We start from the raw sequence: 25,004 nt of genomic DNA on the forward strand, positions 1-25,004 counted from the left end.
GCTGGTTCTAAAGATTGTAGACTATATTGTCAGGTTTAGACACAATAGTCAGCTTTTCTTATCACTGCAACCAAAATACCTAAAAGTGCAATTTAAGAGGAAGAAAGGTTCGTTATGGCTTACAGTTTCAGACGTTTTTAGTCCATAGAACAGAGTGTGTGGTAGAGAAAAGCCACTCTCAGGCTGGAAATGGAGCTAGAGGAGGGGAAGAGGGACATATATAGTCCCAAGGCCAGGTTTCCAGTGGTTCATCTCCTCCACCTCTGCCTCATCTCTGAACCTTTCTGCACTGTAGACATGCTTTTAACACATGAGCCTTTTGAGGAATATTTCAAACCCAAACCATAAAATGCCCTAAATGTAGGCACACCTGCTTACATTAATCAAACACTACTCACCATTAAAATTCAAATAGACCCCAATACAATAATTTTGGGAGAATTCAACATACTTTTCTCATCATTAGATAGGTCATTCAGACCTAACAAATATTGTAAATTAAATGGATCTAACAGACATCTACAGACTATTTTTTCCAACAACTGAATTCACATTATTCTCAACTGCTATTTGATCCTTCCCCCAAACAGGCCATATTCTAGGACATAAAAAGTATTACCAAATTTTAATAACTTGATATAATTCATTGCATGCTTTCACATAATAATGGTTTGTGATTAGAAATCAACAGCAAGAAGAACCATAGCAATTGTATAAATACATGAAGATTAATTAATTAATACATTTCTGAATGAGGACTGGATCATAGCAGAAATAAGAGAAGAACTTAAAAAATTCCTAAAATCAAATGAAAATAATGACACAACTTAGTAAAATTTCTGAGACACTCTGAAGACAATTCTAAAAGGAAATTAAATAGGAAGGAGTGCCAAAATAAAAAAAAAATAGATTACACATTAAAAAAAGCCTAATGATGCATCTCAGGACTCTAGAAAAATAGGAACAAACAATCCCCAAAGCCAGTAGAAGACAGGAAATAATTAAAATCAGAACTAAGATTAATGAAATAGAGAATAAAAACAGTACAAAAGCTGGGCGTGGTGGCGCATGCTTGTAATCCCTGTGCTTGGGAAGCGGAGACAGGAGGATCACTCAGGTTTGAAGCCAGCCACACTGGCTTAAGAGACCCTGTTTCCAGATAAAAATATAAAATAGGTCTGAGAGTGTAGCCTGGAGGTAGAAGGACTTCCAGGAACCTCAGTACCACCAAAAAAACCAACCAACCAACCAAACAAACAAACAAACAAAAAACAATACAAACTATCAATGCAGCTAAAAATTGTTTCTTTGAAAAAAATTAATAAGCCTTTAGCTAGAAAATAAACATAAAATGATTCTAGAGCCGGGCATGGTGGCGCACGCTTGTAATCCCAGCATTCGGGAGGCTGAGACCAGAGGACCGCGGTTTGTGGATAGCCTCAGGTACTTAGTGAGGCCCTCTGCAACTTAGTGAGACTCTGTTTCAAAAATAAGGAATAAAAAATAGGGCAGGGGGTGTATCTTGGAGGTCAAATGCCCCTGGGTTCCATCCCCCAAACCCGCAAAAATAAATAATTAAATAAATAAAAGATTCTAATAAAATAAGAGATTAAAAAGGGGATATCACTTTAGTTTGTGCAGAAATCCAGAGTATTATTAGGAACTATTTAAAAAACTTACATTGCAATAAATTGGACAATTTAGAAGGAATCAATAAATTTATAGACATATATTACCTACCTAAATCGAAACAAGAATATACAGAAACCCTAAACAGACCAATAGCAAGCAAAGAGGTTGAAGCAGTAACAAAAAGAGTCTTCCAACAAAGAAAAGCCCAGGACCAGATATATTTCAAGCTGACTTCTTTTTAAAGAAAAAACTAAGCCCAAATGCCCTTCAGATATCTAATGAAATAGATAGTCTCATTGAGTTTTCTCAATGATACAACCCAAAAGACCTGCCCACACAATTTAGAAGAAGGAAGATTTATTTGCTCAAAATTTCTTGGAGATTATAGATTAGTCTATCTGAGGCCAAGGTCTGGAGATCAGGGTATGACATCATGTAGGAGAGAGAGAGAGAGAGAGAGAGAGAGAGAGAGAGAGAGAGAGAGAGAACAGAATAAGAAGGAGGAGGAGGATGATGATGAGGAGGAGAAAAGGAAGAGAGGGGAGAGAGCATGAGTTAGCATGGGTACTACGCTTACATCATAGAGGCCAAAAACAAGAGAGAATGAGCAGGTGGAAAAGAAAGGATATTTAATCCCTAAGGCTACATCCCCAGTGACCCCTCTTTAGTAACCAAGCCTCACTTCTAACAGTGCTACCTTGTTTTCATAAGGGATATAGGGGAATTCTAAATCCAAACCATTACCCTCTGATTCTGGCTCTCTAGACCACCTCACAATGAAAAACACATTTAGTCCATCTCCAAGAGTTCCCAAAGTCTTAAAAGTTCCAGCATAGCTCAAAAGTCCCAAAGTTCAGAGTCTCCTCTGAGATTCAAGGTGAATTCTTATGAGCCCCTGTAAAAGAAAATGAAAAGAAAAATTTCAAAAAGCTACATGCATCCACTATACAATGGCACAGAGTAAACATTTGCATTCCATAAAGGAAGAATAGTACCAGAGAATAAAGGAATGGGACAAAAACAGGGATGAAATCCAGCAGGGCAAGAATTTGGTCCTGCAACTCCATTTCTGGCATCTGGGACACATGATGGTGAGATTTGATCTCCAGTGGGCCTTGGCAGCCCATTGTTGTCTAGTTGATTGTAACAGGCAGTGTACTTGCTCTTCCAGCCTGGATTCATTGCTCTCAGTTTACAATCTTTCCACATTTATGACATTTCTAAGTTGTGGGGTTTTTTTGCAACCTTGGCTTCACCTTCCCTCTCACAAATTGCCCCATTTGGGCCTGCTTACAGGTATTCTGCCCCTAGTACATGTTACCTCACTGCTTAAGGCTTCCTTTGATGAGTAAGGGGAAGATTCCATGACCCCTTTTCCCCAGCAAAGTCAGCATTATGTGAATGCTGAAATTGTCTGCCAGCAACAATGGTAGTCATGTCCTCTTTAATCATTGCTGCTGGGCCCTCATTTTCTTAGTTCTGCACTTGGGCTTGACCTTCCATGTACACATTCCTTTCTTTATCTCTAATCAAAGTATTTGACCTCCCTTTCTTCTTATTTTCTTTCACTGAACCATTTCTTGGGGACCCAGCTTTATACCTGCCTTTCTGGTCAAAGTATAAATCTATCAAGGCTTTCTGCTTTGCTTTACACTCATGAAATAATGCAGTTTGGATACTGTGCTATTTTGAGACTTCCTCTGCCAGTTTAATCAGATTTTCTTCTTTAAATTCGGCCTCATACAAAGGTTTAGGACATTAGAAAAATGTTGATAGTTTCTTTTCCAGAAGGTAAGACACGTGGCCTCTACTCCTCTATTTTCCTATGAAGTCCACTTTGCTCTCCAAAATGTCTCCAAAATCCACCTTTCTAGCCACACTGTGCACCTTCCAAATTCCTCTCACAAACCAGTTCCAAAGACAAAACACACATATAGCAGTGACTTCACTTCTGTACTAATATCTGTTTCAGTCAACATGCACAGTGCTATAATCCAAAGGACCCGACCACACTATTAGGGGAAGGAAGATTTATTTGCTCACAGTGTTTTGAAGAGTCTGTGTGCAGTCCGTGTGACACCAGGGTCTGAAGCTCAAGACAATGGGAAGCAGAAATAGAAAGAGAGAGAGTGAGTGAACATGGGCACTGCTCTCACATCATGGAGGCTGCAAGCAAGAGAGAATGAGCAACGGGAGGAGGAAGGATATAGTCCCCAAGGCCACACCCCCAGAATCCTTCCTTAGCAACACCTTGATACTAAAACTGAATAAAATTCTCCAAGGAAAGAAAATTGCAGACCAATATCCTTAATGAATACAGATGTAACAGTTCTTCATAAAACACTAACAATTCTCATTTGAAACCATATCAAGAACTTTATACACATGATCAAATTTGCTTCATTCCATTGATGCAAGGATGGTTCAGCATATGCAAATCAATAAATATAATTATCACATAAATAGAACTAAGAATCAAAAAGATCAAATAATCATCTTAAAAGATACAGAAAAATAATTTGACAAAATTCAACACTGATGCTTGTAAAAATACTAAAAAAAAATAGGAATGGCAGTATACAGTAAACCCAAAACCAATCTCATGTTGAGTGGGGAAAACTCAAAGTATTTTCTCTAAAATTAAGAATGATACAGATTTTCCCACTTTTACCACTCCTATTCAATATAGCACTTGAAATTTTAACCAGAGCAATGAGGCAAGAGAAGGAAACTAAAGGGATACAAATTGGGAAGGAAGAAGTGAAATTATCTCTGCTTGCAGGTGATGTGGTCCTATAGATAGAAGACTTCTAGAGCTGATAAATTTAGCAAAGTAGCCAGTTACAAAGTCAACTTACAAAAATTGATAGATTTTCTATACATCAATAATGAACTAACTGAAAAGAAATCTGGAAAACAATTTCACAATTTGCAATAGCCTAAACAAACAAACAAACAAACAAAACCTTAGGAATAAAACTAACCAAGGAGGTAAAATACCTCTACAGTGGAAATAATAAAAAAAAAACACTGAAGAAAGAGGGAGAAGTCATTAGAAAATGGAAAGCTCTCTCATGTTCTTGAACAGGCAGAATAAATATGATCAAAATGGCCATAATCTCCAAAGCAATCTATAGATTTAATGCAATCTCTATCAAAATACTAATGTTATTCTTCACAGAGCTACAATAACAGGTCCAAAATTCATATGGAAGAACAAAAGACTCAGAATAACCAAAGCAATTCTGAGTACCAAGAACCATGCTGGAGGATGATTTTAAATCATACTACAGAGTCATAATAACAAAAACAGCATAGAATTAGCATAAATACAGAGTCATAGATCAATGGAATAAAATAGAAGTTACAGAGACAAATGAATACAGCTATAGCTAGCCGAATTTTGATGTTACTAATTATATATGTTGGAGAAAAGACAGCCTTTTTTAATATGTGGTGCTAGGAAAACTGGATATCTATACATAGAAGAAGGAAACTAGACCCCTATCTCTCACTTTCCAGAAAAGTCAACTCAAAATGGATTAAAGACCTAGAAGTTAGACCAGAAACCTTTCCAATTACCAGAAGAAAACATAAGATCACTTTCCAGCAGATGGGCAGTAGCAGAGAAATCTCATTACTCTTACTTGTTTAGAGTTCTTACTCATTTAGAGCCCTAAAGCTCAGAAAAGAAAACCAAAAATCATAAGTGGGATGGCTTCAAATTAAAAAACTTTTGCACAGCAGAGGAAATAATTAGGAGTTTGAAGAGAGAGACTACAGAATGGAAGAAAGTCTTTGCCAGCTGTTTCTCTAATAGAAGACTAATAACTAGAACATATAAAGAACTAAAAAAAAAGTAGCACCAAAAACACCATTCAAAACATTGGCAATTGAACTAAATAGACCCTTCTCAAAAGAAGAAATGCATATGTGTGTGTGTGTGTGTATATATATATATATATATATATATATATATATATATATATGCAGACAAATATATAAAACCATGTTCTCATCTTAAGAAATGCAGAAAGCCAGGTGTGGTGGCACATGCTTATAATCCCAGCATTCAGGAGACTGAGACAGGAGAATTGCAGTTCGCAGACAGCCTCAGCTACTTAGTAAGGCCCTCTGCAATTTAGTGAGACCCTGTTTCAAAATAAAGAATACAAAAAAAAAAAATAGGCTGGGGGTGTAGCCTGGAGGTCAAATGCCCCTGGGTTCCATTTCCAGACCCGCAAAAAAAAAAAAAAAAAGAAAAGAAAAAGAAATGCAGATATGTGTGTGTGTGTGTGTGTGTGTGTGTGTGTGTGTGTGTATGTATGTATATGTATATGTATATGTATATATATATATAATGAAGAAATGCAGACAAATATATGAACTATGTTCTCACCATAAAGAATTAGGAAAATGCAAATCAAGTACACTGAGATTTCATTTAACTCCAGTTAGAATGGCAGTAATCAAGAATGCAGATGATAATAAATACTAGCACTACGGAGATCAATACAGAGATTCCTCAGAAAACCAGAACTGGAACCATTATATGACCCAGTTAAACCACTCCTCAGTATCTTTCCAAAAGAATTAAAGTTAGAATTCTGTAGTGACATATGCATACCTTTGTTTATACCTGTATAGTCCACAATAGCCAAGTTATGGATCTGACCTAGATGATGTCTATCAACAGTTGAATATATATATACACACATACACACACACACATATATGTATATGTATATGTGTGTGTGTGTGTGTGTGTGTGTGTGTATATATATATATATATATGAAGATTGGGGAAGGGTGAAGAGGAGGGGAAAATGAGATCAAATAATGTTATGTTTGCATATGAATGTATTTACTACCAATCACTTTGAATCACACAGTGATGCAGAACTGTAGTACCAATAGAAATTTAAAAATAAAAAATGAAAAAGGACATATTTATCTAAAATAATTCATAATAATTAACCAAGTTTAGTACACAGTAGAGTTATTTTCCTTGCTTATTGATAATTACTGATTTTCTAAATCTTACCCAAGCTTTGTAATAGAATATTTATTAGGACTTGGGATACTTTCTTTGCAAGTTTTGTTTTTGAGTCAGGTTTAATTAACTTATATTGGTTTGACTTGTCTTTGACTTGATCCTAACTCAATGTAATGTTTGTTTTCTAAGCCTCAAACCAGTATTTTTAATGGACATGTAATAATTGTGCATATTTCTGTGATCGAGTATGTTATTTAAATATAGGTATGATGTATAGGAAACAAATCAGAGCAATTAGCATATCATCATCTCAAACATGTCATCTTTTTGGGCTGAGGAGTATTTAGATCCTTCTAACTATTTTGAAATCTACAATAAATACTTGTATAGTCACCCTACTTTGCCATAAAAGACTAGACCAAACTGATATTTTATTGTGTGAATTATAGAGTGAAGGCTATTTGAGATCTTATAATATTTTCTATTCAGAATCTTGTGCTTCAGTGACTCTGAGAACCTTCTGAAATTGTTTATAAAACTGTGTGTAGAAACATGTACATGTGAGTTTTTTGTGGGGGAGAAAATTTTGCTTTCATCAGATTTACATATTTCTTCTCTCTTAACTTGTAAGTGCATTCTTGGTGATTGTTAGATTTCAAGTACTGATTTTTTTTTTAGCTCTCTTTATTGAGCCATTTAGGATACCTTTAAAAATGTATAAATGATATGTATATATATGATTAATTTTTAAGATTTCCAATTGATTTTTTAATATTTTCATTTTAATTTTTGCTTAATCGACACTATTCTTTATTCATATCTTTGAGTATTTCAGTATAGTCCATTTTTAAAGTTATTTTTAATTTGTCAAATCTGTATTCCTTGGCTATTAATTCCTGTATTTGTTTAATTTTTTTGGCACTCAGTTTTCTTTTGTGCTTTTCTTAAGTTTTTTTTCAGAGGTTATCCTACTGTGCATGTTGCTTCCTGAAAGCCCCATGTGGGGTTTTCAGTCATCTTGTCCTTGGTGATGTTATACCTACTTATTGTTGGTTACAACTCATTGTAAACCTAACTGCACTAATCCAGAAAAAAATTAAAGTCAAGAAAAAAAATTAAAAGTTTATTTTTTTCTAGTGAAAAGGTGTTTTCTGGGAGCTGCTTACTTGAGTTAATTTTTTTCAGGCATCTATATTCCATTTATATTTTCTTAAGGAAGGTAGTTGACTAAATGATACCCTTTGTAAGATTGATGAGTAATTTAGTGCTTGCAAAGACTAGTTTACTTTTAGCTGTTGACATAATTTATAAGAGACAGTTGGAAATTTGGGAAGGTCTAGAAGATTTTTTTTGTAGTCCAGTATGTATGTATGTATGTATGTATGTATATATATATATATATATATATATATATATATATATATATATATATATATATCTTCTGTAAACAGGGGTAGAACCAGAATGTTTTTTCTGGGACCACCTGGGTTTTTTTGCTTAATAATAATAATAATTTGACATAAATTTAATGATTGTAACTGAATATGTATAATGTGCCTACTGTTCTCTTGAGTATCATGAGATACAGAGAAGTGTAAGACAGAATCCTTAAGAGTGATAAGAGTGTCTGGGCAGTCAGGTCTACATATGAGAAATGGAGAGGGAGGAGAAACAGAGAGGTTTATTTTTTAATTTTATAGCAATAATGACTTTGGTAGGACAGAGCAGGGAAAGCTCATAATTTTACCTCCTAGGGAAATATGTGACTGAGGAGTGGCAGGTTTCATTCAGTTTTCTGGGAGGAGAATGAAGAGTAGAGAGAGAGATAGTAGAAAGAAGAGATACTCTAAATCAATAGATATGAATTAGAGTGGGAAGGAAGTACTGGGGTGGAGGCAACAATACTAAGAAATACCTTGATCAGACCTACAATTCCTTGGCTGAGGATGCTCCAGAGTGGGAGGTTACTGGGTTTTCATGTATGAATGGCTGGTGAGCAGATGGTAGATTTGCACATAATGAGGCAGTGAATATGCACCAAAGAAGCAGATTAGACAGATATGAGGTAAAAAGAGTTTAATTGTGCTTTAGTTAGCTTTTCATTGCCATCCCTGAAATACCTAGCAAAAACAAATCAGAGGAGAAGTTTATGTTGGCTCAGGGTTTCCAGTGCGGAGGGAGAGCAATGATGGAGTCAGCGTGTAGTGGAGGAAAGCTACTCAGGACTCAGGGCATTGGGGAAGCAGAGAGAAGGGACCAGGACAGCTACTTCCCTCAGGCCGGCCCGCTCCTCCTCAAGCTACAGCCTACTTATTATAGTTACCACTCAACAAGTCCCTTCAGATGATAAATAAATCAATGGATCTATCCACTAATGAGGTTAGAGTCATGGGGAACATTTCGGCTTTGCCAACACAAGAACTTTTCTGGTAGACATTTCATATCAAAACTGTTATAATAGTAACATATAAACACAGAACTGGATACTAAAGAACCGTCACCAAAGACAAGAACCATTACAAATAGCATATAAACAGAGAACTGGACACTAAAGACACTAAAGACTATTTCAAATAGTCAACATAAGAACACAGAGCTGGGCACCAAGATAAGAACCATCAAAGATATTTAACATAAAAACACAGAACTGGACACTATGACAAGATATCACAGATAGTCAACGTAAGAACACAGAACTGGACACTAAAGATATTCAATTAATTTTAGACTGTAGCATAAACAAAAGCGAGACAGTTATGGTTGGGCCAATGATAAGTTCAGATAGAAGCAAATGATGCACAGATTTAGTGATAGAATCAGAAAATGATCATATAAGGTAAGTCAAAGTCATCATTGCTATATAAATGTTTCTTGTCTTATGATGGGGTGATGTCCTGATAAACTCATGGTTAGTTGGAAATATCTTAAGAAGAAAATGCATTTAATATCCTGACCATTACATACCTAAATGTAATAGCTTACTCTCTCCTACCTTAAACATGCGCATTAGCCTACAATTGGGCAAAGTGATCTAATATATAGTCTATTTTATAATAAAAATTTGAATATCTCCTGTAATTTTTTGAATACACGTATGTAAAAAGCACTGGCAGCAGAGCATTCTGTACCTAGGTTCTCAGTTGATTCTCCTTTGTGCTTGTGTGGCTGACTGGCTTGGCGGCTGCAGCTCTGACTAGCATCGTGAGACAGCATCATACTGCATCAGAATTTGAAGAAGAATGGTTTCTAGTGAACATGAAGAGGTTTTTTTGTGTGTGTGTGGTACTGAGGATGGAACCTGGGGGCATTCTATCTCTTGCATTACACCCCCAGCCCTAGTTTCTATTCTTTATTTTGAAACAGGTCTCACTGAGTTGTGAAGGGCCTCGCTAAGTAGCTGAGACTGTCCGTGACCCGCAATCCTCCTGTCTCAGCCTCCTAAATGCGGGGATTACAAGCGTGCACCATCACGCCCAGCATGAACAGTTTTCATAGCAATGTTATGTTGAAAAATTCTAGGTTGAATCATTCAAAGTTGGAGATTATATGTAACTTATTTAGTCCTTATCCAGTGCCAAATAGGTTAGACCAACAGGATATGAAGCTCAGACTTTGTGAGCTGAAGCCCTAAGGAGAATTCTGAGTGAGCGGAGGCAGTGAATTAAGTCCATCCAGATATCCATGCTTGCTTAGATTCACCCTATGAGCCCCAGACATTTAGATCAATCCTATTAGTCATAAGAGGTTTGTTGTGGTCTACCCAGAAACTGAGTACTTCTATCTGCGGGGTTGTTCGGCCAACAGGGAAGGACTTTGTGTATTGCAGCTGGGGTTGGAATCCCTTCTGGCTGAGCACTCTCAGCTCTGACTTTGGTGTCCTGAGCTTCTGTGCCCCTTGCCTTGGAGGCCAGGGCAGAACTCTGAAGACTTTGAGTTGCCCGTGCTGGATCTTGCCAGTTTCAGTATGTGGGCCAGTAATCATGGAGTGGCAGGAGAAGGAAATCAAGTTTTTCCTACTGGGCACATGGCATAGCTAAGACATAAACCTTTGAGCTTTCTCAAATCTTTGAAGTAGGACCTTTGTCTTATATTTGATAAATAATACATTTAAAATGTTTAGTTGGAAAATATTTGTATTGCTTAAATGCCATATGCCTACTTAAAGTCTACTTAGTGTGAAGGGGTATTGGAGATAAGTATGTGCCTGAATGCTTTGTTTTTTCATTTACTTTTTATAGTGGAAATAGGTGCCTTACTTGGCTTATCTTATGATTCACTGTTGTAATAATTTATAAGGCTACTCTTTTGTTGGGTTTTAATTATTTTAAAACATACTAAATTTGTCCCATGGTTGTCCCTTAGATATTTTTAGGGTATCTGTGAGGATAAAACTATTTTAATAATAATACAAGATTTGTTTGGCTTTTCAACTGGATTAACAATTACACTGATTCTGCAAAATCAATTCTGGGTAAAAACTGTATGTGGTGAGTGTGAATCAAAGCAGTTGCAATTAAAAAATCATATCTTAGCCGGGCGTGGTGGCTCACGCTTGTAATCCCAGCATTCAGGAGGTTGAGACTGGAGGATCGCGGTTCGCGGACAGCCTCAGCTACTTAGTGAGGCCCTCTGCAACTCAGTGAGACCCGGTTTCAAAATAAAGAATAAAAAATAGGGCAGGGGGTGTAGCTCAGAAGTCAAATGCCCCTGGGTTCCATCCCCAGACCCGCAAAAAATAAATAAAATAAAATAAAAAAATCATATCTTTTCTATTCTTTTCTTCCCTTACTTCCATCCCTCCCTTCTTTCCTTCCTTTTTACTTTTATCTTTTGTGTGTGTGTGTGTGTGGTACTGGATATTGAACCCAGGGACTCTTTACCACTGACCTACATCTCCAGCCCTATTTATATATTTATTTATTTGTTTGTTTATTATTTTGAGACAGGGTCCCACTAAGTTGTCCATGTTCACCTTAAACTTATGACCCTTCTTCCTCATTCTCCATAATACCTAGGATTATGTAGTAGTAAAAATGATTGTTACATTTTGCCTCAGCCTTTGAGTGTACAACTTTTTTTTTTTTTTTTTGTGGTACTTGGGGTAGAACCCAGGGGCTTTCTACCTCCGGGCTATACTCCCAAACCTTTTTTATATTTTATTGGAAACAGGGTCTCACTAAGTTGCTGAGAGCCTCACTAAGTAGCTGAGGCTGGATTCGAACCTCTGTGATCCTCCTGTCTCAGCCTCCCAAGAACGGGGATTACAAGCGTGCACCACCACACCTGGCCTCAACTTTTTTTTTTTTTTGTGGTTCTGGGGATGGAATCCAGGGGCATTCTATCTCCGAGCTACACCCCTGCCCTATTTTTTATTCTTTATTTTGAACAGGGTCTCACTAAGTTGTGGAGGGCCTCACTAAGTAGCTGAGGCTGTCCGCAAACCATGATCCTCCGGTCTCAGCCTCCCGAATGCTGGGATTACAAGCGTGCACCACCACGCCTGGCTGAGTATGCATGTTTTTAATGATGTAGTAGAAGTGGGAAGTGTGCACTCAGCTGCACACTGAAGTGTGAGGCTAACCTGAAGAAAAGCACTCGTGTGACTAAGCTGCGAGCTGAGGCAGGTAGCTTTCTTTCTTGCAAGTACCTTATCTTCAGCAGTTGACAAACTTGTTTTCAGACTTGGGTATCGATGGCTAGTTTCTTGGAAATAAACAAGTGAACCCATCACATCAGATACAACCAACATTATTCATTGCTAATGGTGAACTGCAGGCTTTCAGACAAAAATAAAAATTCTAAAAAACTTGAATCTATTAAGATAAGCTTGACTTAAACTAAACTAAAAACCTTTCTTGCACTTTTTTTTTCTTTTTGCAAAACTGGGAATGGAACCCAGGGGCATTCTACCTCAAAGCTGTATCCCTCCCCCACCAGCCCTATTTTTTTTTTTTAATTAAACTTAAAACTTTTCTTCCACTGTTTTTTTTTTTTTTTTTTTTTTTTTTCAGAACTGGGAATGGAACCCAGGGTCATTCTACCTCTTGAGCGGTTCCCCCCCATAGCTCTATTTTTTATTACTTATTTTGAAACAGGGTCTCACTAAGCTGCTGAGAGGCTCACTAAGTAGCTGAGGCTGGCCACAAACCTGCGATCCTCCTGTCTCAGCCTCTCAAGTACTGGAATTACACAAACTTACGCCACCAGGTCCAGCCTCCCACTTTTTATTATAGGAAATTTTGTATATAAAGGCAGCACAGAGTTAAATAATGAACTTCATTATTCCAGTTTGTTTTTATATATCATAATCTCATGATAACACTTATTTTTATTGCAGTATACCTCAGACACAAAACCCACTCATATTAAAGTGTACAAACTGCTGAGGTTTTATATATTATATACTTGTGAAAACATCAAAATCAAGACACTGGACATTTCTATTACCCTCACATCTTACTCATGTCTCTTCACCAGTCAATGCTTAATGGCTTTTCTAGTGATAAAAGTGATATTAATGAATGTGGTTTTTGATGTTTTATAATGAAATTGTGTCAAACTTTGGAAGATATCCGTAATGCAGGGATTCGGTATTATTAAAATGAACAGTGCAGATTAAAGTTCCACATGGAGAAGTGATCCATCAAAATTCAAGGTAGCTAAAAAGACCAGAATGTGAAGAGTATGGAATTTAATGGGTATGTGTTAGGATTCTATACTGCAACTGAATTTGAAAAAAAATCTACAACTTGTCAAGTTTGTAGTGCAGTATCAGAGAATGTCTATAATTATCTAAATTTAGCAAATATTAATAAATATGTGTCACATAAATGAAAGCTCTTGGAGAAGGAAGGACTGACAGTAATTTTTAAGAGAGTGAAGGAATCTAGAGGCCAGAACATTTAAGGCTTCTGCTTTAGTTCATTAGTCCAAGGAAACTATGAAAAATATAATCTTTGAAAAATGCTCTTAATAATTTCCATCAGTACTTCTAATATATTCTTCCAATAAATTAATTTTGTTGGCTAATTAGTGATCTCTCCTTAAGTTATAAATAGGTCTGATTCTTTTCTTCTATTTTTTTCTCTGTCTTTAAGTTACACTTGAGAATTCTGTGGTAAAAATATGACAAGTGTAAAAGTGCCCCAGGTTGATAGGAGCATCTCATATGAAAAAGCTTATTTAAAAGTCATTATTATGGGAAATGGATATTTGTTTTTATTTAATTTATTTTTTTATTTTTATGTGGAACATATTGAAAATGGCATACATTCAGACTGTGCTTGGTACCCTCCCTCCCCACAATGAATGTCCAGGTTAACCATGCTATATTTATATTTTTACAGAGATTCGGATGTAACTCCTTCATTAATCAACCTTAGCCTTCCTCCTCTCCCATCCTTCAATTCTAGCTTTGCTGAGGTTTCTCCTCCATTGTCTGGAGTCCCTCTGGTATCCCTAATACTCCCTGGTTTGGACATACTAGAGAAAACATATATCCCTTCTCTTTCTGTGCTTGGCTGATCTCACTTAACTTTCCATCTTCTTGCGAGTGACATGATTTTGTTCTTCTTTATAGCTGAGTAGAATTCTATTGTGTGTATTTCCCATAATTTTGCAATCCATTCATCTGTTGATGGAGACCTACGTTCGCTCCATGTTTTGGCTATTACGAGTTGTGCTGCTATGAGCATATGTTACTGTAGTTCTCTGATTTCAACCTATTTGGACAAATACCCAGAAGAGGTATAGCTGGATCATATGGTGATACTATTTCCAGTTTCCTAAGGTTTCTCCACACTGATCTCCATTAGTGGCTGAACTAGTTTGTACTCCCACCAACAGTATAAAAGAGTTCCTCTTTCCCCACATCCTCACCAGCATTTATTGTTATTTGATTTCTTTATGCTTGCCACTCTGATTGGGGTTAGATGGAATCTCAGTGTAGTTTTGATTTGCATCTCCCTGATGGCTAGTAATGTTGAACATCTTTTCATGTATCGGCCATTTGTATCTCGTCTTTTGTGAAGTGTCTATTCAGGGAAGCTGATATTTGATAATATAGGGATGCCTACTGTGGTGGGCAGGACAAAAAATTTTGTCTTGCTTTCTTTTACACAGGCTGACAGGGAGATGATTAAGAAAATTTCATCTCTGCTTAGACTGATTATGATGAATCTATTTCAAGCATGTTAGAAGAGGGAACAGTGAAAACAGTTTATCTTCTAAAAGAACTGCATACCTTTATTTACTTAAAAACTGGAGCAGTTGGAAATGTTCTCTGCTCAGAATTATCAAGTAGTTTAAATAAGAACTGAAGACAGGGTATTTCAATAGTATTTCCCCAAATGACACCGAGATTGGGTGGCCATATATTATCTATAAGGCATATGAAAGGGTAGATTAGTTTCTATGCTGAGATAAAATAAGAAAAATAAACTTATTCTGGTTTAACTTGGACTTACTTCATCTTACCTAGATAGTACAGTATTTTTGAAAAAGCAGAAACTTTGACATGTTAAATACTACATTTTCAATGCCATTCTTGTTCCTTTCATAATTGAATTGTCCTCTTCTATGCTTCTTTAATGCAACGTCTCTTCTAAAGAGAAAATATCTGAAATTTTGTATGTGCCTCTAATAAAAAGGAAAAGCAACTGATAATTGGAATGTGCTGTTGGTTTCTTTACATGTGCTTGAGTTAGAAGAAGCTTCTAGATAAATAACTGAGAACTTAATCTTAGTGATGGCTCACTGTATTTTAACTGGTATATCAGCTATTAATCTGCATGCTAATGCAACGTGGCAGCTGTGGCTCAGGCTACTTTGAAAATCCATTAATCTCTTGGCCTGGGTTCAAACCATAGGATGTTTGAGACCTCTTAGGAACCCTACGTAGTAAAGGGGCGGCGAGTGCTAAGTGATCGTTCCTGAATATCTGACAAACAGGGATCATAACTGGCGTAATACAGTAATCACTTACTTCACGAATTCTAGGACCAGAATTACAGTAATCACTTACTTCACGAATTCTAGGACCAGACAGACTCATTCTACTTGTCACTGCCTTCAATTTTAAGTGCATTTTTTAAAATATGAAGGTAAATATTGAATTATAAGTAAAAAGAAAATTAAACTATGTGAATGAAATTCTTAGAGTTCAGAGTTTGTTTTCAAACAAACCTATCTGGATATAGGAAATTAGTATCAGGAGATCCTTCCAGTTGCCAACAGTTATTGCAACTAGCCAATCACATTGCCTAATTGCCTCTTAATAAATTTTTCACTGCACTAAATAATACTTATCGGTTTCAAAGTGCTTAGCGCAATGCCTGACATATAGTACTATAAAATATTATTGTGGAATACTTATTACAGTAATATTTTTACTTCCCTGTCGTCAGAATGCCCATTTTATGTTATTAAAGATTTGCATTATCTCTCATGCTTTTTAAAAACAATTAGCATGTGGTTAGCATTGCATTTCAAAAGTAAAAATAGGCTAGGGGTGCTTCTAATTGTAATTATTTTTTCTGTATTGGGGATTGAATCCAGGAGCCTTCTTCCTTGAGGTACCTTGAGGTATACCTTCAATCCTAATTATTGTTCATTATTTTGAAACATGGTCTCGCTAATTTGTTCATTATTTTGAAACAGGGTCTCACTAAATTGCCCCACTAAGTAGCTGAGGCTGACCTTGAACCTGTCATCCTCCTGTCTCAGCCTCCTAAGTATTGGAATTACAAGCGTGCATCACCATGCCTGGCTGTGATATTTTATATTGCTTATAAATATTTATACATAATTAAATATGGAAATACATAGATGAAGATAAAACTTGAATTAAGAATTAATAATTCTTTTGGCTATGAGAAAAACAAAGTTGGCAAATGTATAGAACATATTGTTATTAAGATAATTTGATAATGAAGTGAAATCACAAGAGAAAAACTTATAAAGCTCATTAAATTCATCTCCATTTCAGTGAAGCAAGGAGGGCTTGGAGAAGAGGCAGAATGGGAAAGAGAGGGAAGGTGTGTGCAAGCAGACTGCAGAACAGAAGCATGGCGACCCAGGAGCTTCTAGGACCAGACAGACTCATTCTACTTGTCACTGCCACTTCCCAGCTGGGCACCTTTGTGCACATTACTTAACATCTCTGAACCCAATTATGTCATCTATAAGTTGGGGTTTTATAATAGTCACCTTATGAGGCCACTGTGAGGACCGAATGAGGTGGTCATGCATGAGAAGCTCTGAGCATCATGCATGACAACACTCACCATGTTTAGTACCTGGGCTGTTTTCATAACAGAGGTGTGTAGACATCTTAAGTCCAGGAAGGAGGAGGGTGAAGAATGACTTAAGGAAAGGTTAATATAAGAAAAAGAAAATGTCAATTTATTCTTTTTATTTATTTATTTTTTTGAAGTACTAGGGATGGAACCCAGGGACATTCTACCTCCGAGTTATACCTCCAGCCCTATGTTTTATTATTATTATTATTATTATTATTATTATTATTATTTTTGGTGGTACTGGAGTTTCTGGAAGCCCTTCTACCTCCGGGCTACACTCCCAGACCTATTTTTTTTTATATTTTTGGGACAGGGTCTCTTAAACCAGCGCAGCTGGCTTCGAACCAGCGCGATCCTCCTGTCTCCACCTCCCAAGCGCGAGGATTACAAGTGTGCGCCACCACGCCCGGCTATTATTTATTTTGAAACAGGGTCTCACTAAGTAGCTGAGGCTAGCTGTGAACCTGCGATTCTCCTTTCTCAGCCTCCCAAGTACTGGGATTACAAGCGTGCACCACCCCACCTGGCTTCAGTTTGTTCTTAATCTCTACTAAGATTACAACTTTTCAGACATTAGGGAAGACTTTTGATTCTAAAGGAGTGTTAAGACACGGAAAACGGGTTGTTAAGGGATTTGCAAAATGTATTTTCTGACCATCTTTTTCTGTGTGTGTGGTACTAGGGATGGAACCCAGGGGCCTTCTACTTCTAGGTTACACCTCCAGACTATTTTATATTTTATTTGGAAACAAGGTCTCACTAAGTTACTGAGAGCCATACTAAGCTACTGAGACTGGCTTGGAACCTGCAGTCCTGTCTCAGCCTCCCAAGTACTGGGATTACAAGTGTGCCGCACCACGCCCAGCTTACTGATCATCTTTTAAGATGGAAGAGCGAGTAACATTCATGAGGTTGTCTGATCTGGAGGTCTGGATGAGCTCATAAAGTTTCTCTATTATTAGAATTTGCAGATTCTCAAGGCTACAGAAATGGAATGGGCTGCGCTCCAGTCGCGCTGCGATCCGGATCCACCTTCACCTATGCGCAGCATGAGCCAGACCCCAGTGGCATGTCCGGCAAGTGTCCGACCATGAACGGAAGGGTGGATTATTTGGGCATGAAAGAAGAGGTCAGTCTTACTAGAGGACCCTCAGGACTGGGCTTCAACATGGTCGGTTGGAAAGATCAGCAGTATGTCTTTAACGACAGTGGCATCTACGTCAGCCGAATCGAAGAGAATGGAGCTGTAGCCTGGGATGAGTGGCTCCAGGAGGATGATGAGATCTTCTCAGTATATGGCCAAGACCTACAGAACCTCCAGTACCAGGATGCTGTAGACCTCTTTCAACACACAGGCTATGCTGTGTTACCTGTGAGAGCGCAGCACAGGTTACAGGTGCAGAATGGACCTATAGGACGTGGAGGTGAAGGGGAGCCAGGTGGTATTCCCATGGTGAAGGTGCTGCTGCCGGTGTTGGCCCTAACCATGGCTGTAGCTTGGGCTTTCATGAGATACCGGAGGCAGCTTTGAGAGCTTCAAAGGCTTGTGTCTTTAAGTGCTCCAGTGAACTTAGATTTCTCTTACTTTTCTTCCCTACCATTCCCCAAATGCTTTCTTCTCTCTGCATAGCCAATATACGATTTAAAGTGACTGATTCCCACCCAGAACGTTGCTGTTCATAATCTGCAAGTTTCCATTTTCTAATGGAAGAGCAAAGTTATAATTTGAAGGAAAGCTGAAGAAAAGACTTGCTTAGAACAAGATGTTACGTATTTTAATAGGACTGCCAGTGATTTTTTTTTATTTTGTTTTGTTTTTACGAATTTAGAAAAGTAAAGCTGTTGTATAATGGCATTAGGCTGGAGTAGAAAAGGAAGGATTTTCAAAATAAAAAGGCCCAGTAAGATCTTGTCTCTGTGTTAACTATTGATATAGGAATATATCAATATATAAATCAAGGGAGAAACTTGTTTTAAACAGTCCAACAACATATGCCTTTCAGCCTTAACTATTCAGTACTTTTTTAGACTCGTATGCTAACGACTCCTTGTAGGATTCACAGAGAACCACCGACAGTGTTCCAGTTCTCATAGCAGCCAGCCCACACTGCAGGCCCAATCTCTGGTGCATGCAGCAGCTTCTACAGTGGGCCTGCTCACCTCCCAGGATTCCCCTCAGGGTGAATTAACTCCTTAAAGAACTCCAGACAGTGAAGCAAAGACAAGCAGGAAAGAAAGATAATTGGGTTTTGTTTGTTGGTATATGTAAATAATAAGCCCAAAGCACCTATCCCATCATTGGTAAAAGTTTTGCTTTGATTGATATTAGGAATTTTGATACACTTTAATAATTTAGGTTTTCTTGGAAATTAAGTGGCATTTAAAGGTTAAAATAGTAAAGTTTGAGCCAAGTATCCTCTTCATTTATATTTTGATTCTGTGAAAAACTAAAATTATTATCACAGGTGAGGTATCATTTCATTAAAAGTAGTAGAATAAATTCATGTTCTTTATAGATTGTTTCCAAGAATCCTACATAAATTGTATTTACTGTTCCTACCACCTAAATTATAATGTTGAAATCTTTAAAAATTGTATGTAGGTATTTTAACACCCTATAATTAAAGCATTTCCCAATATTTATCATTATGTATTATGTATAATTCTAATAGATACCGTTTGCTTAAAAAAATCAGATTCTCTATTATGTGTTAAATTGTTGTGTTGTAGTTTTTGTTAAAACTAGGCTTTGGTTGTTATTTTATCTCTGATTAATTGCAAGAGAAGTAATAAAATTCCCACTCTCCAGCTCTGTATGAAAATCCAGTTCTGCAGTTTTTCTTTTGTTACATCACTACTCTTAAGTAGGAAAAAAGGTGGTGAAGTATGATTGCAGTGAGTAGATGGCTCTTGGCTGTCACAGTAGCTGAATGAATTTTAGAATCACCCGTACTGCCTGCCCTAGCAGTTCACTCAGAGCTCCATCCAGGCACGTGGAGCGTTGCTAACTTTTGTGCACATAATAACTCCTTCTTCATTTGAAAATGTCTTGTTTTAATTTATTCGTGCAATTTATTGAATGGATACTTACTGAACTTACCAAGTGCCAAGCACTATGCCGTGTATTAAAGATCATAGATAGGCAAACCTGAACCTTACTCTCAAGGCATTCACTTGCTAGTGGCAAGTCATGCAAGCAGACAATTGCAATTTAAAGTGATAATGACTGTAATGAAGTTAATGGGAACCACTTGAATGAACTTTTCATTCCGCCTGGGATTGTAGAAAAGACAGCTCAGAAGAGGAAAGGGTTGAGCTGCAAATGAGAATGTTGGGAGGGAGGCAAGAGAAAGGAGGCGTTTATAGGCTGAGGGAGCAGCATGAGAAGCCACCCAGCAGATTATATGCAGGGACATGCAAGTAATTCTCTCTGTACATGAATTGCTTCTTGAGGAGTTTAGATCTTACTTTGTAGGAGATGAGAGCCATCAAAGATCTTGGCACTCTATAATGGACATGATGTACAGTCACAGGCATACAGAGTCAGTCACTAAGCCAAATGTGAGTAGGAGGGAGGGGGAGGGAATGGGGTGGGAAAAAAACTTGGACCTCAAAATAACATGATCAGATTTGTGCTGCAGAAAAGTCATTCTACCAGTCGTGTAAAAGTGGGATAGGCGAAGGGGAACAGGATAATGAATCACTAAGAGTAGCAAGAAGGTAGTAGTGTTAGTCTGGGCAGGTCATGATAATTATCCACTTGACATTTGCAGTGTACATAGAAGAGGAAAGGCACATTGTAGATCTGGGTGGGCAGGTGAAGCAATATTTGGAGTGAGTTGTGAGAGGCAGGGGAGAAGAAGGCTAGGATGGTTCCCAGATTTAGGATTTAGACCATTTGGCAGAAAATAGTGCCTTACATCCATTGGATGATCAAAAGAGAAAACAGATACTGGTGCCAAGAAGATACTGAGTTCAGTTTTGGGTATATGAAAGTACCTGTGGTATGTTTTATACAAACTAGTGCTTGAAGCACTAACTAGCTAACTGAAAGACAAAGTTTATCCATTCACAAACTGTGGTTCTGTTTGATCTTCTATTGACTCTGGTAATGATTTGGGCAAGTAATTCATCTTGATTCTGACTATGAGTAAAGAAAACAACATTTGACCATCACAGGGCTTATATTTTGTACCAGAAATCCATTTTTAGCATCTCTGATAAAAACAAAAGCGTGTACACTTTTATACAGCCGGTCTTAGCATAAAGAAAGGCAGTTTACAATTTGGCTACTTATAATCCAGCGACGTATTTTAACAAGAATTTAGTTTATAATTGTACCATACATTTATCCACATATGATCACTTTTTATTAGCCTGACACTTTTTCAGCGATTTGTTTCTTGGGCTTTTATTTTACACAATTATTTACAGACCTTCTTTTAGTCCATTTTTGTTGCTATAATAAAATACTGCAAATACTTTATAAAGAAGAGAGGCTTATTTAGTTTACAGTTTTAGAGACTGAAAGTTCAAGGTTGGTTACCCCCATCCGTTTACCGTGAGGGCTTCCTGGGCTACAGCATAACCTGGGGGCGGGGGGTTTCGTAGCAGGGCAAGAGCATGCGGTGACGTGCACATGAGTGAGCAAGGCCTGCTCTTTTATAACCACTCCTGTCTCTCAAGAACTCACTCTGGGAGGGCAGCATTAATCTCTCTCTCCCAAGGGTGATGTTCCTGTGACCTAATGACCTTGCACTGGGCAACCACCTCTTAAAGATTCTACCAACTCAACACTGCCATACTGGGAACCAAATTTGAAACATATGAACCTTTTGGGGGCAAATCCCATCCAAACCATAGCAGCCCCAACCAGTCACTTTCTTTTTTTTTTTTTTTTTTTTTTGGTGGTACTGGGGTTCCTGGAAGCCCTTCTACCTATGGGCTACACTCCCAGACCTACTTTTTTATACTTTTTATTTGGAAACAGGGTCTCTTAAGCCAGCATGGCTGGCTTCGAACCTGCGCAATCCTCCTGTCTCCGCCTACCAAGCGTGGGGATTACAAGCGTGCGCCACCACACCCGGCTCCAGTCACTTTCTTAATTTAACTGCCCCCAAAGTAAAGAGCACATTTTTATTAAAAGGCAAATATAAAACTCTGATTGGCTCCATTCACCTTTCTAGTGATTAGCATAGGAAGTGATGTGTGACCTGATTCTGATAGGTGAGGAGAAGTCTGCTTGGAAGCTCAGAGAACTTTTTTTTTCTGACAAAAAGAGATTTGAGGGAAGAGAATGTCATTTTTTTTTTTTTTTTTAGAGGAGATTGTTGGGTTACACATGATATCCGGACTTTGCATCCTGACCATGGGGAATGATAGGTTACCATAAGCACCCATACCGAGTATGTGACACTAGAAAGATGAGTCTTGATGATCTTGTGAAGCAACTGGATTAATCAACCCTAGAGTGACCTTCCCCCGGTTTGTAGGAGATAATGACATTTCTTTTCGAATCAAGAGTTGTTCTTATTTGCAGTCAAATGCATCCTAACTTACAAACCTTTCAGTTGTGAATTAAATATATTAACAGAACTGGTCATGCTGGTGCATGCATATAATTCTAGTACTTGGGTGGCTGAGACAGGAGTATCGCAGGTTTGCAGCCAGCTTCAGCTCAGCTACCTACTGAGGCCCTCTGCAACTTATTGAGACCCTGTCTCAAAGTAAAGAATAAAAAATAGGGCTGAGGGTGTATCTTAGAGGTAGAGCGCTCCTGGATTCAATCTCTAGTACTGGGGAAAAAAAGAAAAGGAAAAGAAATGTATTAACAGAAAATAGACTCAGCATTTTGGTTTTGGGGTATTTAATCAAGAGTTCTGACAGTTGCCGTATGTTGTTAGAAGTGCCCGTAAACAGACTAATCAGAATGAACATGTTCTGACATAGTGTATCAGACAAATTTTAGCCTGGGATGTGGTGGACCATGACAGATGCCGAGACTTGCCAAGAACACCCCTGATGTAATGGCATTTAATCTAGTATAAATGAATTTTCATTTTCTTGGGGATTTACTTATATTCTTTGTTATCCCTTTAAGCATTAGTAGAGAAAATACTTTAGCAAAAATGTATTGATTTCTTAAAGCACCTTTTATTTGAAGCTCAACACAGCAGGAAATGTGACTGACGTTTGTCTTGCCCAAGGTCAAACAGTGGACCACTTTCAGAGCTAAATATAGATTGAGAGGATTCAGCATGAAGAATAATTAGGACCTGTGAAAACCCCAATAAACTAGAAAGTGCAGAACCAGATATTGTGGGTTTTTTTTTCTTGGTTGAATTACAAATAAAAATCTACTCATTGAGTCCTTTCGGCATTTCTGAAATAACACATCTTTTCTTCCTGTGAAGGATATTGCTTTCTCCTCATAAAGGTTGGGGTGTTAAGCAATGAAAGTCACGTAAGTAGGAAAGCAGCCATGTCTGATAATATAAATACCAGCCAGCAGATGAAGTATACTTTATGCTTTCCCCGTCTCTTTCAAATAAGATTTTAACATCCAAACACTAGACTTTCCTTGACTGAGTAGTTTATGTCAGCTTTTGTGATTTCATTGTTAATACCTGAAAAAAAGCAGGCTGTAGGAAGCAGGGCTGGACAGTATCTGTTGAGAACAAATGCTGGCATCTCCTGGCCATTGATGTCCTTTGCTGCCTTGCCTTGATGAGCTGCGAAGTGGGACTTCCCACTTGGAATGCCGAGCTCAGTCTTGCTCCCGTAGGTCATGGCTGCAAAGGTGGGGCTCCTCCCATCCTTTGGCCTTGGCTACCTCATCTACTCTGACTGTGCTTCTTCAATCAAGGGTTAACTGCACCCCAGGAGCTTCTGTGATTATCATTTGAGCACATAGTATGTGTTCAATACAGTGTGGCTGAAATTGAATTGGTAAAATAATATGGTACACCTGCAACATGTCCAGATATACACTGTGCCTCGTCAGCCTGCTTGCAGCCCCTTACCTCAGCTGGTAGATATTCTCTGGGCAGAGACATAAATTCTTCTTCCCCCTCTAATTTAATTTTCAATTAAAGAAAAGTCTTTGACTATTTTGTTGCTTCAAGTTGGGCCATAAAAAAGAACTGACTGAATCAGGTGCAGTGGCACATGCCTGTAATCCCTGTACTTAGGAGATTGAGACAGAAAGATCATGTGTTCAAGGCCAGCCTCAGCAATGTAGTAGGATCTTGTTTCAAAATAAAGAGTAAAAAAGGGCTAGGTGTAGCTGGTAGTATAGCTCAGAGGTAGAATGCCCCTAGGTTTAATCCTCTGTACAAAAACAAACAAACAAACACCCAACTGAAATGTAGGAGACTCACTTGAAAACTTAAGAGTTGGCCCGACTTCCGGGAAGATGGCGACTGAGAAAAGCGGGGCTTAAGAGCCCCGCTAACAACCAATCTCCATTACCACAAAATCAGCGCCTTTCATAGCCAGAAAACACCATCACCAGAGAAACAAAAAAAATCACCAGGCTCCAGAGAGAAAGCGGACTGAGAACAGAGCTCAGAGCCACAGAGGAGATAACCGGCCTCACGCCCGAGGACGCGGCAGCAGCGCCATACTGCCAGCGGCAGTGGCGAGTTCACCGGACGGCTACAGCAAGCCGAGGTGAGCCGCTACGGAACAGCCAGGCGGGATTTCTCGCCGCAGGTAAAATCTAAAGCTCCCAGTGGCTGAGCTCAGCACACGCTGCAGGGATTCAGAGTGGAAATCAAAACCAAGAAGAAATACGCCAGCCTCACGTCCGAGGGCGTGGCAGTGGCGCCATATTGCCACCGGTGGCAGCAGCAGAGAATTCACCGAATCCAGTACAGCTACATCTGCGTACTCAAGAACAGTGAGTCAAATTGCGGGCCACAGAGGAGAAATCCCAGTACTGTACTCCCTGGGACTTGACCCAGTGGGGGAGGGGCGGTGGCAGAGATATCACACCATAGGAGAACATGCAACCTGGCACCCCCCACAGTCTAAAGCAGCCTCTATCGACTCTCTGGGTCGGAGACTCTGTGATACAA

At 38.2% G+C, this 25,004-nt stretch overlaps 2 protein-coding genes across 4 annotated transcripts in view; both read left to right on the top strand.

Moving 5' to 3' along the window:
- AKAP7 (A-kinase anchoring protein 7) overlaps positions 1–25,004 on the top strand; it is a gene marked incomplete at both ends in the record, with an annotated part of 165,374 nt that overhangs the window by 96,371 nt on the left and 43,999 nt on the right. The window lies entirely within an intron of this gene.
- On the top strand, positions 18,017–18,457 carry LOC308266342 (synaptojanin-2-binding protein-like; the record flags this gene model as incomplete). The annotated part of the gene is made up of 1 exon (XM_080700536.1): positions 18,017–18,457. The coding sequence occupies one exon, from the start codon at positions 18,017–18,019 to the stop codon at positions 18,455–18,457; it is 441 nt and encodes a 146-aa protein (XP_080556662.1).

This window comes from Muscardinus avellanarius (assembly GCF_963383645.1).
Source record: "Muscardinus avellanarius genome assembly, chromosome: 8".
NCBI lineage: Eukaryota > Metazoa > Chordata > Mammalia > Rodentia > Gliridae > Muscardinus > Muscardinus avellanarius.